Consider the following 16,152-nt stretch of genomic DNA (forward strand, 5'->3'; position numbering starts at 1 on the left):
ATAGAAAAACATGTACCATATAAATGGCACAAAGAGGCTGCAATGGCTATATTAATCAGATAAAATACAGTTTAGGATAAATAGTATTCCCAGTGATGAAAAGAGATATTTTATAAATATAAATAAGTGGAGAGATATGCCATGTTCATAGATTGTAATACTTGGTAATGTTAAGACATTAATACCCCAAATTGACTCAAGTATTCAATCTAATCCCTTTCAAAATCCGACTAGGCTTTTCTTTCTTTCTCCTTTTGCTGCCTTCCTCTCTCTTTCTCTCACTCTCCCCTGCTTCATTCTTTTTTGATAGAAACTAACAAGTTGATTCCAAGTTTACATACATGCAAAGGACACAGTGGATCCATATTAAACCTGAAAAGTGAAGTTTGAGGACTTATACTATCTGACTTTAAAACTTGTTATAAAGCTGCGATAATGAAGAAAGATGATACTGACAAAAGGATTGACAAATAATCAATGAAACAAAACTGAAATTCCAGAAGTAAATCAACATGGATAGGCTGTCACTTGATTATAACAAAGCCACCAAAGCAATCCAATGGGAGAAAAGAGTCTTCAACAAATGGTTCTGCAACACTTAGACATCCATATGTGAAGAAGTGATCAATTCACATAATACACAAAAGGCTGATCTGACTTTGATTAATAGAAGTAAGTACAGAAGTTAAACTATAAAGCTTCCAGAAGAAAACATAGGAGAATATCATCGTGACTTGGGAGTAGCAAAAATTTCTTAGATAGGACACAGAAAGCAATAAACAAAAGGAAAAATTGGATAAATTGAACTCAGAGATTCAAAACTTGTGCTCATCAAAACATACCATTCAGCCAGAGACTGGAAGAAAGTGTGTAAAAAACATTTATCTGACATAGGACTGTTACACAGAATACGTAAAAACTCCTACAAGTTACTAAGAAAAGACAACTAACCCACCCTCAAAAATACTGTGTAAAGGATTTGAGAAGACTCTTCCCTGAGGAAGACGTACAAATAGCCATCAGCACATGAAAAAAAAATGCTCAACATCATTAGTCATCAGGGAAATGCAAACTCAAACTATAACAATCTACTATTAAATATCCACTAGAATGGTGAAAAGCAAAAACACCACCACCACCAAATGCTGATGAGCACAAGGAGCTACAGAAACGCTCGTATATTGGCTGGTGGAAGTAAAAATGATAGAACCATTTTGGAAAAAAGAACTCTTGCAGTTTCTTTAAAAACCAAACATGTACCTACTCTATGACCCAGTCATTTCATTCTAACTCTTTACTGAAGAGAAGCAAAAGCATTTTCCCATGACCTGGCATAATAACGGTCATATAGGTTTATTCATAACACCTCAAAAACTGGAAAGAGCTGAGTCATCCACCAAAATGAGAAGGAATAAACAGACACATTCATACAAGGGAACATGACTTGGCAATACAAAGAAATACATTACCTTTCTCCTAAAAACATAAATTTCAAAACTATCCCAAATGAAGTTCTAGAACAGAACAAACTAATCTGTGATGGAAAGAAATCAGAACACGGTTCTAAGGTGGCAGAAATCGGCCGGGAGGAGGCATGAAGAAACTTTCTGAACTGAGAGGGGCTTAGAAAACAACAGGTTTATATATTTGTCAAAATTCATCAAGTGGCATATTTAAGAATTGAATGGTTCACTGTGTAGTATAAATTTCACCTTAAAAAAAACCCAGAAACAAATTATACATAATGAAGCATTTAGGCCTGAAGTACACTGATGTCTGCAGCTCTCTTTGCAATGTATCAAAAAAAATTTGAATGGATGGATAGAGAAACAATATGATGCATAGAGTAAATGTAAACACATAGTTAACACAGTACATATAGTAAAATGTTAACTGTAGAATCTACAAGTCTTTTAACTTTTGTATGTTTGAAAATTTAAAATAAAATGTTAAAAAATTCAATATCTTCCTTTATCCATAAGAAAGCTGTTAAAGTTTGAGTAGAAGTCATCAAATATGGTTAAGTAAAAACTGGCTGCTTCTAAAAATTTGAATTATGAGAAAAACAGAGTACATTTCCTCTATCTCTCAAAAGAACACAACAAGACTTTCTTTACTCTGAGAGAGAGAGAGAGAGAGAGAGAAGGAAAAAATTACTGACCTTTTTCCTTTTTCTTTGCTTGGTTTTAGCTGAGTCTTGCCCAGCACTCCCATTCCCTAGGGATGCTGATGTGGTTTTCCCTGAGTGCTGCGATCCAGACGATGGAGCCGTTGGTGTGGGAGGGGGGGTATTCTCAGGAGAGTCTGGGTAAGGCTTCATGCAAGATCCCTGATCAAAGAGACACGGCTTTGAAATCACGTGACCAGAACTTCTACTAATATTTGATTTTATTTAGTATCTCATGAACTTAATATTATTTGAAGCTTACAAATATAAAAACAATTTATTATTACCCTATTGACAGAAATGATGCCCCCACCTTGCCTCTAAGGGTATAAATATATTAATTTTTAGTTTTTAATGATTTTTATTTATTTATTTTTTAGAGAGGGAGAAGGGAAGGAGAAAGAGAGGGAGAGAAACATCAGTGTGTGGTTGCCTCTTCAGTGCCCTAATGGGGACCTGGTACATTCCCCAGGCATGTACCCTGACTGGGAATTGAACCTGAGACCCTTTGGTTTGTAGGCCGGCACTCAATCCACTGAGCCACACCAGCCAGAGGTAAATATGTTAATTTTAATCTGACTAATCATTTAGATATAATCAGGAATCCTCAGATACAGCTTCCAAAATTTATGTAGCTTTTGTCAGGTACAGACATTTCTACTTAGAAGTTTTATTAGCATTTCAAAGTTACATGTTTCAAAAAGAACCTCTAAACTGCACCCCTAGGTTGGATGCCTCCAGGCATTTTTATATCTATGATGACCAGCCTTCTCCTTATAGTCTCCTTATATGACTATAAGTCTATATTCTCTTTTCCATGCAAAAACACTTCAAATATTTGAAGATTGTTACATTTCATACCTTTTCTACAAGTCAAACACCTCAGTTCCTTGAGCCACTGATACATGTTTTCATATCCCTTCCCCTCTGTTCACTTTAGACATCCTCCACTGCATCGACCTCCACCCTATAAGACAGTGCCTAACCACTAAAACAAAGACGTTTCCTTACTGTAACCTCACGATACCAGTGCCTAGGAAACTTACAGGCAGATATAAGCCTGTGTTCTTCACATAACGGCACTAATCATCTATGTCATCGTATCACATCCTAACCATACTATCTACTGGCCTACACTTCTCTATAATTTTTAAAAATAATTAAGCCCAACTTCATAAAATGTTTTGCTGACATTCAGATATTGCTTTCAAGAGTATTTCTTTGATCTACTTGCATAGAAACATTATCAAACAGGAAGGAAAAAGCTAGTCTGGCATGAGTTGTTCTTAGGAAAAACAAGAGAGCTCCTAAAGGTCCTTCCTTCCTGTGCACAAATCATGTTAGGAAAGAAATCTAGAATATTAACTTGAATTAATATTAAACTTGATAATGTAATATGAGAACCCAACCTTAACTAGCTCAGTTCTTTACATATTTAACATTTAGAAATGATAATCATTAAAATAGAATGCATGTTGTATTAACTCCATTTCTTATGTTTCCAATTCCAATCCACTGACCATAGCACCTCCACTTGGATCTTCTTAGAAACCCTTTTGAACTCATCACCCTTTAGCCAAGAAAGCCTTAATTTTCTAACCTAACTTTCTACTACCTGTCCTCAGTCCATCCTTTGCTCGACTATTTTAATCAGAGCTTTTTCCCTTGTACAATTGTACTGATGGTGCCTCTGATGCCTAGAGCATTCTCCTGTTTTATGGTCTGGTCAAAATCCTACCTCTCCTTCAACACCCAGCTTCCCCTTGAAGTCTTTTTTTATTGTAATTAGGAAGTGTTTTTTACCTTTGCACTCTGTCTATGCCACTCATTTGGAAATTAGTGAATGCTATTCTGAACTATTTGCTTGCTTGCTTGCTCATGATTTCCTTGTTTGTTTTACCTCCCTGAAGAGAGATCTCATCGGTCTCCCGAGTTCCCCTTTGCACCCAAGGGTAAAGTCCTTAAAGAAGACCCTTGATGTTGGTGGCTGATTTGTAATGGTGATGAGTAAGACTCCCATTTTTGAATGGCCATCCTCTTCCTGTTTAGCAGGTAATAAAGGGCAGAAACACTTCCAGTCCCTCTGAATGTTCATTTTGACTACCAGTCACATAGGAGGAGTGGTGTCTGGCAGCCAGGGAATAGCCTGAGGCTTGGACCAACATATTTAGTCAGGATGCTTTCTGACACTCATATTCCCACCTCCCAGAGAGCCCAGGAAACCCAGCACACATAGACAGACCATTTTTCTTAACTGCTGGGTAGCTGGGAACAGCGGCTGTGGTTGCTGAACAATTGCCCAGGGCAGCCTGGCCACCCTGGAGAGCCAAGAAAGGGGGGAGGGAAATCAAGAGTTTGGGTAGCCATGCGAGCAGTCCCTTGACTGTTCGTAGAAAACTAGGCTTGTTATGTTCACTTACATTTCTTCAATTAGAAATGTTACAACAAATTTGTCTGATGTCAATGAAAAGCATACTCATATTCATAAAGTGAACATGTACCAAAGACATTTTAAAGGGTGTTCTTTGATATCATAATTTGAGTTCATAACATAAACAAATAGTGTTTAATCAACTGAGTAATCTTTAGGGACTTATAAAGTATGCTGACTGATAATGATGTATGACCTTTTCCAAGAAAAAATGGATTTTTAATAGGTATAAACATATTAATTCCTACTTGGATTCTAAACCAATCTGATTCTTCAAGGGGTATAAAAAGATGTCAGGTTTTGGGCTTTAATAACATGCCACAGGAGCATGCATCTTCACAGAGTCACTGAGTAGCCCAGAGCAGAGTCACTTAAACCTGGAGTCCACGGGTTCGCAGACCCCTTAGATCCCCAGAATGATTTCAGAGGGTCTTTGAACACCCTGAAATTGTGTGCAAAATTTGCAAATGTGTTTATGGGGAAAGGGTTTATAGTTTTCACCAAATTTTCCAAGGGCCTTGTCCATTTTTAGGTCATATGATTCACCCAACCTGATCTATAGCTCACTTCACAATTTTACATGAAGATATTAACCTCATCTCCCTGCTACATTCTCTATGATATTAGACTGAATTATGTGAAACTATTAGTAAAAAAGGTCTAATACCAGCAAATTAATTCAATAGATGATATCACACTTCTGGTTTTTAGGCACAGGCGGTTTCCAGCGCATATTTTTTATGCTGAAGTTATATGAGGCCCTACGGTTGGTAAGAGGATTCTGCAGTCCCCAGAGGGGTCTCAGCAACACGACTGGGTCAGGAGAGGTGTGACCTTCAGACGGCAGGGCCGATCCACACAGAGGGAAATGCGGCCATGCTTCTCCAAATCATATTTAGAGGTGGACCAATAACCAAAATGTACAATTATCAATAAATATCAGGAATTGTTACATGAACAATAACCCTCTCATCTTTGAGGGACAAGGAAATAAGTAACTTTTCTCAACATTATTCAATGACTAAAACTAGTTGTACATCTCCCATGGAAATGAGAAGTGCCCTTTTCACTATAAGACTGGAAAAACTAAACAAGGCAATGAAAAGATGAAAAAAAATATCATTTTATTAAGTAGACTGTCAGGGCTGGGCACATAGTAGGTTCTCAATAAATATATGAATGTTTGACTGCATTAAGATTATTGGGCTGAAGGCCATACCATATTTTGCCGTGTACAACGTGCAAAAGCAACCCGCATTTCTGTGTGTATTATACGCCGGATTAGTATACCTATGTACAATGCACATCCTTGTGTTTCCCTCAAAAAGTTGGGCAAAATAGTGCGCATTTTACACAGCAAAAATATGTAAATTCCCACGTAATCTTTTCCAAAGCAACACAAATGTAAATACTGGACATGAGGAAAAAACCCACAGACGCGTCAGACTGTTTGGAACTTACCTCGGCAGGGCTGTGGTACTGGATGAAGGCTGCAGAGATGGCGTGGCCGAACGGGTCCCCTGCCTTGGTTGCCATGTCCTGCCTCACAAGAAGAGCCAGATCCACTAACTAGATGAGAGCAATGAAAAGAAAGTCACATAGCTGGAAACGTTCATCTATGCCACTGAAGTAGCAAAACTAAAAGCAATACATTCTAAAAGTTATTGATAATACTGTGTGCCTAAAAATCTGTATTGTGGACAAGAGCATATGCGTCCACTGACTGGGAAACAGACCGACCCATGGAGAGAAATGGTATGTTATGATCTTCCAGCAGAGTGATTTTCAAACCTTATTTCAAAACTATCAAAGAATCATTTTAAAATGCAGATTTCTGGGCTCCAAGCACCAATATCCTAATTCAGCACATCTGCTCTAGAATGTAATCTAGGAATTTACATTTTAAACAAGAACCGAGGGGATGCTGATGCTGTGGCCTAAAGACCATGCTTTGGGAACCTGGTAGAGGGCATGTATTCTGGACTCAGATTTTTGCGTCCATTCAAGTAGGTTGAACATATCGAGAAAAGCATTGTTAGAAGATAATAATCCTAAACATGGCAGCTGTGTACCTAGAATTCAATGTTGAGAAAAAATATGTAGGGTTTCATTTCTGGTTAAGAATAAAGTTGCAAAAAAACCCAGCCACTTTTACCCTAAAAACCCACCAGAGTTGAAGATGCAAAGAAACATAATTTGATTAAATCTCAGAAAATTTCAAGACTGTCTTGGGATAAAACCGATGGCTGCTCTTAGTCCTGGGAGCAAATCAGGCGCTGTAAGAATGGATTGCGGACAGGGGTAAGGAGAAAGCAGCCATGTATGGACTGACATGACAGGTGAGAATTCTTACCTGTGCCACAGTTTCATAAGCTAAATATGCTAACATTTCCATAGCAACCACATTGGGTTTTATCTCCATACTGCTGCAGTCCAACCAGTCTCGGAATTTGGAGGCTTTTTTGGCTAGTCATTAAAAAGAACAGGTATAGAAAATTTAATTTTTGAAGTATTTTAACAATGCAAATTACTATCACAAAAAGAAAAATATTCTGTTGAAAATTGCATATGACAGATAATGCATACAAAAGGCAATGTTTTCGAAGTTTTATTAGTCTAGATATTCTAGCTCCAAGAAATCTCTTACTCATTCGTGTCCTTCATTTTGTGGCCATGCTACAGAATGTAGTACACTAAGCCACTTAATGTTTAGTGCTTTCCCCACTGTGTCAGAATTTTAAATAAACACTGACTACAGTTTATGTTATAACAATGGTCAGAAGAGTTACTTGCTTGCCATAACTTTAATTTATTCTTGTGGGGAAAAAACCCCCTACAAGATATAAACCTGTGATGAAAAAAGGAACATAGGGAAATTACACTCATAATACCTTTCAAATTGTGTCTCTTGGTGGAATAGGTTCAAGGTTGTGAATTTAGAATGAAATAGAATAAACTGATATCTGGCCTGCTCTAATACTGTGGTTACATCTTCCTTGTTACAAAGATGTCCAAATTCTCAAGCCTGACTCTCAAAAGCATCCAGATTAATTCCAACTTGCCTTTCTACTACTCCCTATTAAAATGTCACCTGGACTGATGTATCATCCTCTCTGTGTTCACCCCTGTTCCTTTCCCTCCTCACTCCACCCCACCCCACCCATCACTCTTCATTCATATGAATTCTGCTCATACAGGCCAAGATATACTTCCCCACTCTAGACATTACTGAACACTTATATCATTAGACATCCTTCCATGTTTGCTTATAATCTCTCAAATCATATTGTAAATTCTCTGTGGGGAAACATCACGCATCACGTCTCTCTGTGTACCTAACAAGTACACAGGGAACCTTCAGAGTCGAACTAGCTATAGGGCCTTCACTAGATATTACTAATTTAAGTGGTAATCTAGAGGGAAAAGATTGATAGTGGAGATTGTATCATGTCTATAACATAATCATTTTTAAAAAAACTCTACTGATTATTCTTTTGATTAATCTGGTCCCAGAGGTCCATAAAACACTTAGCAGTAACTCAAAGCATGATGTTTTGATCCTCATAGATACAGTTTTCATGGATTCCACATACAGAAGAGTTTTCTGTAAATAAATCACAGAAGACCTTAAGTCCTGCTATTGAAGCGCATATCCAAAGTTGTCAACTATGGCAGAATTATGATAATCCCCCTGAAAGCCATCTCCCTAAAGTAACCAGTCTTCCAAATACTCTCTGACATGCACCATTCCATCTAACTAGTAAGCTGCAATAGCTCACAAACACTTGTTTAACATCTGTGGAATACTTCTGAAGTTCAAGTTAGCAGGCAGCAATTTGGCAAGATCAATAAAATGTACCTTACTCATTTCTCCCTTTGACAGACTGTTAGGAACACAGAAACAGATACTTTGTGACTATGCTCTAAACAATTTATTTTAAAAGTGAGAGCAAGGCTAACTCTTAGTACCCATCAGACCTGTTCACTTAAGCAGCTCTCTCAGTAGATTTCAAGCACTAAGAACACAGGGACAAGACTCCTGTGCCCACCATCGTATCCCCAGCACCCAGAACAGTGCCTGGCATTAGCAGACTCACGAAAAATATTTCTGGAAGGAATGAATAAAAGAATGAACAAACAAATGAAAGATATTTCTTTAATAGAAGGGTAGGCTCCAAACTTTTTTACGCATCAAGAAGAGGCACAGAGGTCCCATTAACTGAGCTGGGCTACTGCCATTCCAGCGACAAGTGAAGACCGCCTGAGCTAAACTCCCTCCCTGCCGCCTGCAGCAGGACTGCTCCAGAGATGGAACCTTTCAGAGTATTTTGGTTCCAGAAAAGAAGGTACGAATACCCTGAGTCATGGTAGTGTGTTTCTATCAAGAAGTGAGGGGGCGTCAGGATAAAGGAGTTCCTTTTCTCCTTCATCCCTCTTCTCAAAACATCAGGAGAGAAGGTAAGCCTGGACACCGATCAACAATTTAAACAGAATCCTGAAGAAAGGTCAAAGTTCTTAGGATTATCAACTTTCTCATACTACCCAGGTTTTCAGCCCATGCAGAATAATAATTTCACATAAAAGTTTCAAGTCTGTTAATTCCCATACATTTGAAAATCTTTCTCATCAACAATCACTAGCGAAATTCAAGTTTCTCCTCATTTCCCATCCTGTCCTCCCGAATAGTACTCTATTACTCTAACTCATCCCTTTCTCCTCAGTCTTTCCATTCCCCATCCTTCTCTCAGAGCCTCTATAATGCTTAGTCCACTCTGGAGAAATTCTTCTGCAACTTCAACCTCTTCAAAATCACTGTTCTTTGAGTTATTTGAGAACAGCCTTCCTTAGAGGGCACAGTTTTCCCTGGGACCTCTTACGGTAGAGGTTTTCTTTCCTTCTATACCTATCCATTGATTAGTTACTGATTGCCAGCCTGTTCACTTCCCCAAACACTGGAGAGCCTGGAGGCCATATAACTTCATTCTCTCAGTTGTTCCCACAGGGAAAATATAGAACAAGTAGATAGTGGAACTCTTACCAACAACAGAGCCTAAAAGACGATGAAATTATGTTTCAACCAGTTACTGACTACTAGTCAGTAATTCTCTATTCAACTAAACTAACATTGAAATAGGGGGGCAAAATAAAGGCATTTTTAAGACACAAAAAATGAATGATTTAACTACTATAGAACTTTGGGAAAAACAGAATTAGGCTGAGAAGAAGGCAAGTTTACATACTTACCAACTTTAAAAAAATCTAACTCAGGGGTGTATATTAAAAAATTATGGATAGCAACTAAAATAATAGAAATAGAATACATAATCTAAAAACTGGTTGAGGAAAATGAAATAAAAAAATCAATCCAATAGAAAAGGAAGAAAAGCAAATAAAAAAGCAGAGTAAATTTAAAACACAAAATAAGATAGTGTATATAAACCAAGATACATAATTAAATACATATCAAGTAAATTCATCAATTCAAATACGAAGAGACTCTCAGGTTGACTGGAAAGAAAACCGAGATATTTGTTTACAAAATTCACATATTTTTTTAAACTGGTTTTTTTTTTTTTTTTTTTTTTTTTACATTTTATTTATTTATCTTTAGAGGGGAAGGGAAGGAGAGAGGAAGGAAACATCAATGTATGGTTGCTTCTCAAGCATCCCCTGCAGGGAACTGGCCCCTGCCAGAAACTGGCCTGCAACCCAGGCATGTGCCCTGACTGGGAATGGAACCGCGATTGTCTGGTTCGCAGGCCCGCGCTCAATCCACTGAGCTACACCAGCCAGGGCTAAAATTCACATATTAAACAAAAGTCTGAAAGGAAAAACCTGGAAAGGATTTACCAAATTATAACTTATATTAAAGTTATAATTATAAGTTATAATTATAACTTATATTAAATCTTTGCAGTTAATACTAATATCAGATTTTAAAAGACTTTCAGGGAAACAACTGATATAAATATAAAAACAAAAGACTGGTAAATCTTGCCAGTGTCTGGATTCTACAACTTACCCTCAGCCTATAAAGTTGTAGACTTGTTATTTTAAAATGCACCAGTAAGCCCAATGTGTGAATGCTATGATCAACTATTTAAGATGGCATAGCGATCACAGTTCCTATATGCTGGTAGTTTATCAGAAGGGCAGGAATGAAAAGAGCCTAACACTCTGACCAGTGTAGGTATCAGTTCTGAATTTGCTCACCCGCTTGCATTAAGCGTTACCAAGCACAGCATTTTGGCACATAAAACAAATTCTCCCACTACAGTTTTGTAATGATGTGCCCATGGGTACTGCACAAGGAAATATTTTTAAATGCCCCACTGACTCTTCTTTAAAGAAAAAAGGTAAGCATAATATACTATTCATACCACTATTATCATATAAAAAGGGGGAAATATTAATTTTTAATCTGCTACAATTTATTACGGAGTTACAAACAAATGGAGTTATTAAAAATCTGACTTTGAAACAAAAGGTGGATTAGAATACTTCAATGACTGTGAAATAGCACTTCTGTTCCTTTAAGTGAATTAAATTCAAAATATGATTTTAAAAAATAGTTCAATAACACTAAATGTTACCTTATAAACTGGAGATTTTTCCTTATAAAAGACCAGAATGCCATTTTTAAACCTAAAATTTACAATACAAAAACCCCTCATTTGCTGAAATTGCCATGATCCGAAGTGTCATTTACTTAATGCTTCACAGATGTATGATGCCAAATTGTTAGTCAGGCTGCAAAGTATATTTAGTTGGGAAAAAAATCTTCCAAAACATGTTTTTCTATATTTTACTGACATTTACATGTGGTGCTGTTTGAAATGTGTCATTTATTTGCACTTTATGATCCATAAACGAAGCTCTCATTGTCTTTTCCCAATGGAATGCATTGTCACCGTGACCACAGAACAGCCTCTCATGCAAAGACACCATTATGTGCGACAGCCACGTGCGGCTTTGTCAGTCCTTTGACTGGACTTCACATCACACTTACTCTTTGACCTTTACCCTGAGAGGCTTAGTCATCACTGAGCTGGTGCTGGAAGAGTGTTTTGCTACACAATTGGGCCCACTATTTATGGGGAGCCTTACTGTACTTTTCAGTAAGCCTGTGTGCCATGGTGGGGCAGCGCTGACCTCACCTCCAGTGTTCCAGAAGCAGAGCCTGGCTAATAGTCTGGCTAACGGTTATAGAACAAAGATGGAAGAGATTCTTCGGATGTATCTCTGTGGTAATATGAGTATGCATAAATAAATGAAAAATTTGGTACTTATTATTAATACATATTAGGGGCTTTTAAATGCCATGACTATATCAAGAGAGTCCATTATGGGTCAAGTACAATCTGCAATACTAGTGTAAATGTGACTGAGAAACTAGAAGTTAAAATGGGAATATTAAGAAAAATGGAACTTTTCTGACTAAAAGTTATGTAATTAATGAATATGGCTGTCTGTGTATTACTGACATCCTTTAAAACCCTTACTACTATTAACTGCGAAACAGGAGAGCAGGGTAAAATCTTTTATAGGCTCCTCAACAATGCAGAGACTGTTTCTGTAGCAGTTATAACTGTGCATCTATTAAATTCACCAATTTCTGAGGAACAGAGACTGTGTCATAGTTTACTATATCTGTAACGCATAATCTCCTAAACATACAATGCAGCAAGTTAAATGCTTACTTACAGAAACTTAACTGTCGACTTTCACAGAATTCTGCATATTGAGCTGAATCCATAATTCGAGTTTGTCTTTCTGCTCTCTAATAGATAAAAATAAAAAGACACAAAAATATTTTTAAAGCAAGTAGACTATTACATGTTTTCACAGCTAAAACTGACCACTGAAGTTCCATTTTCCTTCCCTTACTCTAGGTGAACTGATCGGTACTACCCCAAATATCATGATACATAAAATTATAAGTAACAGTAGTTTTGAAGGTTGTTTCTTTTGGAAATAAAGTTTGTAATACCATTCCCGCTCCTCTATTACTGTCGCTGTTGCAGAATAACTAAAGGATTTCACTTCTCAGACTGCACACTACTACATTTTCTTAACTGTACCATCTTTTTTAAAAAAGAAAACTGTGTCGCTGTTGCAGAATAACTAAAGGATTTCACTTCTCAGACTGCACACTACTACATTTTCTTAACTGTACCATCTTTTTTAAAAAAGAAAACTGTGAGGAGACAATAACAAATCAAACAGAAAAACTGCTACTAACAATTACTGTCCATCTGCCCTAAAGCTGGGATTTTCAAACATTAAAGAGTAGTCAACAAATGTGTTCCATACATTTCCCTTCAGTTAGAACATGGAGCTAGAGGTAACAAATCCTTTAAATTGCAAAAAATAAAGACAAAGGTAAACACAACACAAACCCTTTCATCTGAGTCCAGGTATGATTCACAGTTTGGTAGAGCTTCCTTCGTGGGTTTCTGATTCAGTGCAGCAGATGTTTGCTGCTCCATTGTCCCACACGAGGCAGGGTAATTACAATTCACCCACAGTTCGGTGGGAAAGACTACAACCGCTTCCGCTTCCTTGGCAAGGGAAGCATTTTGAAATGAGACAGGCTGGTACTTCTTGGACTGAATTTCTGGCCAGTAAAGGAAAAAATTCCCTGAGATGTTACATTTTTTTCTGCTTGGGAAGAACTTTCATCAAATTTTCTTTATCACAGTTGTTAGAGTACATAAGTACCACTTACAACATCTGCGGATATTTTTTTAACTAAAATTATTCTGTTTTTCATTTTGTTTGATCTGGGGGAGTGATCAACTTAATTCCAATGATATGTCAGTTGATAGAATGAATAATGGTACACTAGTTTCAGCTCAATACAGAACAGTTTAGATGGGGTAGTGGGAAGTAAGTTAAAATTTGCTAACTACTGTGGCTCCTTCTAAGACCATCTTTTCCCTTCTCTCCCTTCCTTGTCTCCCTGCCTCTCTCCCTTCTTCCTTCCCAAGCCGCCCACACACACTCACAAACATACAAGCACTGACGCGACCCGGACTTGTTTATTTGCCCCACAGTTCAAGTATCCTTTTTGAGCACATACGAGTAAATATTACACACACGTACATTATGTGCGTATTATATACATAATATACACACATGTGACTCTTGTGTTTGGATATTAAACATCATGGTCCTTAAGGATACATTACTGGGTGAATTTTTATGCCCTTAGAAGTATTTTCTGATATGTGGTTACATGATGTAGTTTTGTCCTTTTTAAACTAATCAACACACCATTTTTTTTGTTAATGGAAAACAAGAAGCTTGGGAGAATTTATGTGTTTTGAACATAACAAACATACTAGTTACTAATATGTTTATTAAAACTTCTTATACTGATTAACACTCTATTATGTATATTTTTGTCTGTCTGAGTTTGACTATATTAGGAACCTCTCAGGCTTGAATGTCTAGCTTCTCGAAAATCTCTGACATAGGGTAAATAAATAATAAAACATTAACGGAATGAACAGATGCTACCGTTTTAGTCTATGATCAGGGCAAACGACTGTCAGCATGATGCAGCCGGTCCTTGATAGCACAGCATGACCACTGGCCTTCTTCACTGCTCTCCAGCCAGGCAACCCCATCCACCCAACATGTACCAGACAGAAAGGGCTTAGGTAACTACCGAAAAAAAACCCCAGGAAGTTCCTAATGGGATCCTTAAGACTAACTTTTCTTCTATGAAGTTGAATAATCAGTATTTGACTTTTATATATATGCTTAAATAGCTGATGTTCCTGCAACAAATATTTCTAGAAATCCAAGTTAGAAACATTTATCCTAAGACGCTAAGGTTGCAAAGTTGCCAACTTTAATTGAGGTGTGTAGCTACTTGGAAGATTCTGAACTGCAATGCCTACCACCTGAGTACATTTAAAAAGACACTGAAGGCCTTTAAGTTATTATAGTTTGCTTCATTCCTTTTAGATATTCTCTTCAGCATCTATTTTCTTTTCTTTATTAAGCATCTTACTTTGATTTCAATTCCTCTATCACCTAAGCAGTTACCTTAGACCTCAGAACTCCATGAAGCTGGCCCTAGGGTGTGCAGGAAACCATTTACTAGGTGCCTAGCACAGAGCAAGCAGCACAAAGCAGTTGACACAACAGCAAAGATTTATAGGCAGTACAAAATGATGGTATATTAGAGCTAGAGGGCAGTTTCAAGTTCATCTTGTCCAGTCCCTTTCATTTTAAAGGTAAGGAAGTTGAAGTTCAGAGAGAAGTGATTTTCCAAAAATGACCAAGTCAGAAGTTGAGGACTACTAATTCCTGAGCCAGTCTATTTTCATTATAAAAAGTCATTTCCAACCTGTAGTACTTTTTGCCTCCAATATTTTCTTTGGAATGCTGCAAACTCTATATATTCTCTTGCTAAAACAAATCATGTAGACCCTCTAATTAACATGCTTAAACTGGTCATGAAAATAAAATTTGGGGGGCCCTGCTTCAGCAAATAAGACACAACCTGGGGTTAATGTTGCGCAGTTGTATAGGTTGCAACGCACCTGACAGTGCACTGGTATGATAGATGAATCACAAGTGTGTAGAGGTTCTGCTTCTCCTCAACCTTCTGGATGCCACACAAGGTGGGGTGCAGAACCCCTGAGGCTGGTCTCTGGCTACAAGTTGCCTTGTCCATTTACCTTGATGTGGCATAAAAATTTTATCATTTTCTGTGGGAGCCATTAACCTGAAAAAGTATCCACACTCCTCAGAGTGTGGTCAAGTAAGCTCAATGTGAAATCAGAGACACAACCTGGCGCGTGAGAATGATGCCTCTCTCTTCCCCATGAATTGTGTGTGTCAAATAACCAAAATAAAGAGACAAATTTGACCTTATGAAAGGATAGAAATCATTCAGCATCTGATTATGTCCTTACACTATCACCTTAAATCGTGGGAAAGGGAGTAAATACCTAATCTACATGGACTCTGTTCTTTAAAAACAGTAACTATATTTTGCTTCTAGAATCTCAGTGTTGGCCAATGTGTACCTTGGATTTACCTGGGCCTCAGTAAATGTTGGTTGGCTAGCTGAGTGACTTAGCAGATGGACCGATGGACTGAGGCAAAAGAAATGCATGTAAATTCTTGTTGGCTGATCTAAAATCAGCAACTGTAATGTCTGTAGTCATATTGTATGAATTCCGGAGAGTGTAGGCAGTCTTTTAAAGTCAAAGACCCATAAAAACCAAGACACTGGCCAACTATTAAATAAATTTGGCTTTTATTTCTGTGTTGCTCTAATTCTACTTTCCCTTCTGCTCTATTCAGATGACCTATCCCAATCCACACAAAAATGCACATTGGTTGTCTTTCCTATTCCTGCTACAGCAAAAAAAAAAAAAAAAAAAAAAAAAAATAGATCTCTGGAAAAAGATGCAAGGGGTAAAAATCATAAACCTAGTACAACAGCATAATAGGAACAATAATCCCACTCTTTACATACAGCAACATAATAAACTTTAAGATAAAGTTTTGAAAAACATAAAAGAATTTTTAG

General features: G+C 37.4%; 1 protein-coding gene across 7 annotated transcripts in view; it reads right to left on the minus strand.

Annotated features, from left to right (window-relative positions):
• Positions 1-16,152, minus strand: part of SUPT3H (SPT3 homolog, SAGA and STAGA complex component) — a 482,255-nt gene that overhangs the window by 100,927 nt on the left and 365,176 nt on the right. For all 7 annotated transcript variants that reach the window (XM_037054117.1, XM_037054109.1, XM_037054100.1 and 4 more), the window contains 4 exons: positions 12,303-12,378; positions 6,952-7,064; positions 6,060-6,167; positions 2,162-2,329 (listed from right to left, as the gene is read on the minus strand). In XM_037054117.1, coding sequence (XP_036910012.1) covers positions 2,162-2,329; positions 6,060-6,167; positions 6,952-7,064; positions 12,303-12,378 — 465 coding nt within the window. The remainder of the gene's footprint in view (positions 1-2,161; positions 2,330-6,059; positions 6,168-6,951; positions 7,065-12,302; positions 12,379-16,152) is intronic.

This window comes from Sturnira hondurensis, unplaced genomic scaffold, assembly GCF_014824575.4.
Source record: "Sturnira hondurensis isolate 20B ecotype Veracruz unplaced genomic scaffold, ASM1482457v3 Scaffold0000880, whole genome shotgun sequence".
Classification (NCBI taxonomy): domain Eukaryota; kingdom Metazoa; phylum Chordata; class Mammalia; order Chiroptera; family Phyllostomidae; genus Sturnira; species Sturnira hondurensis.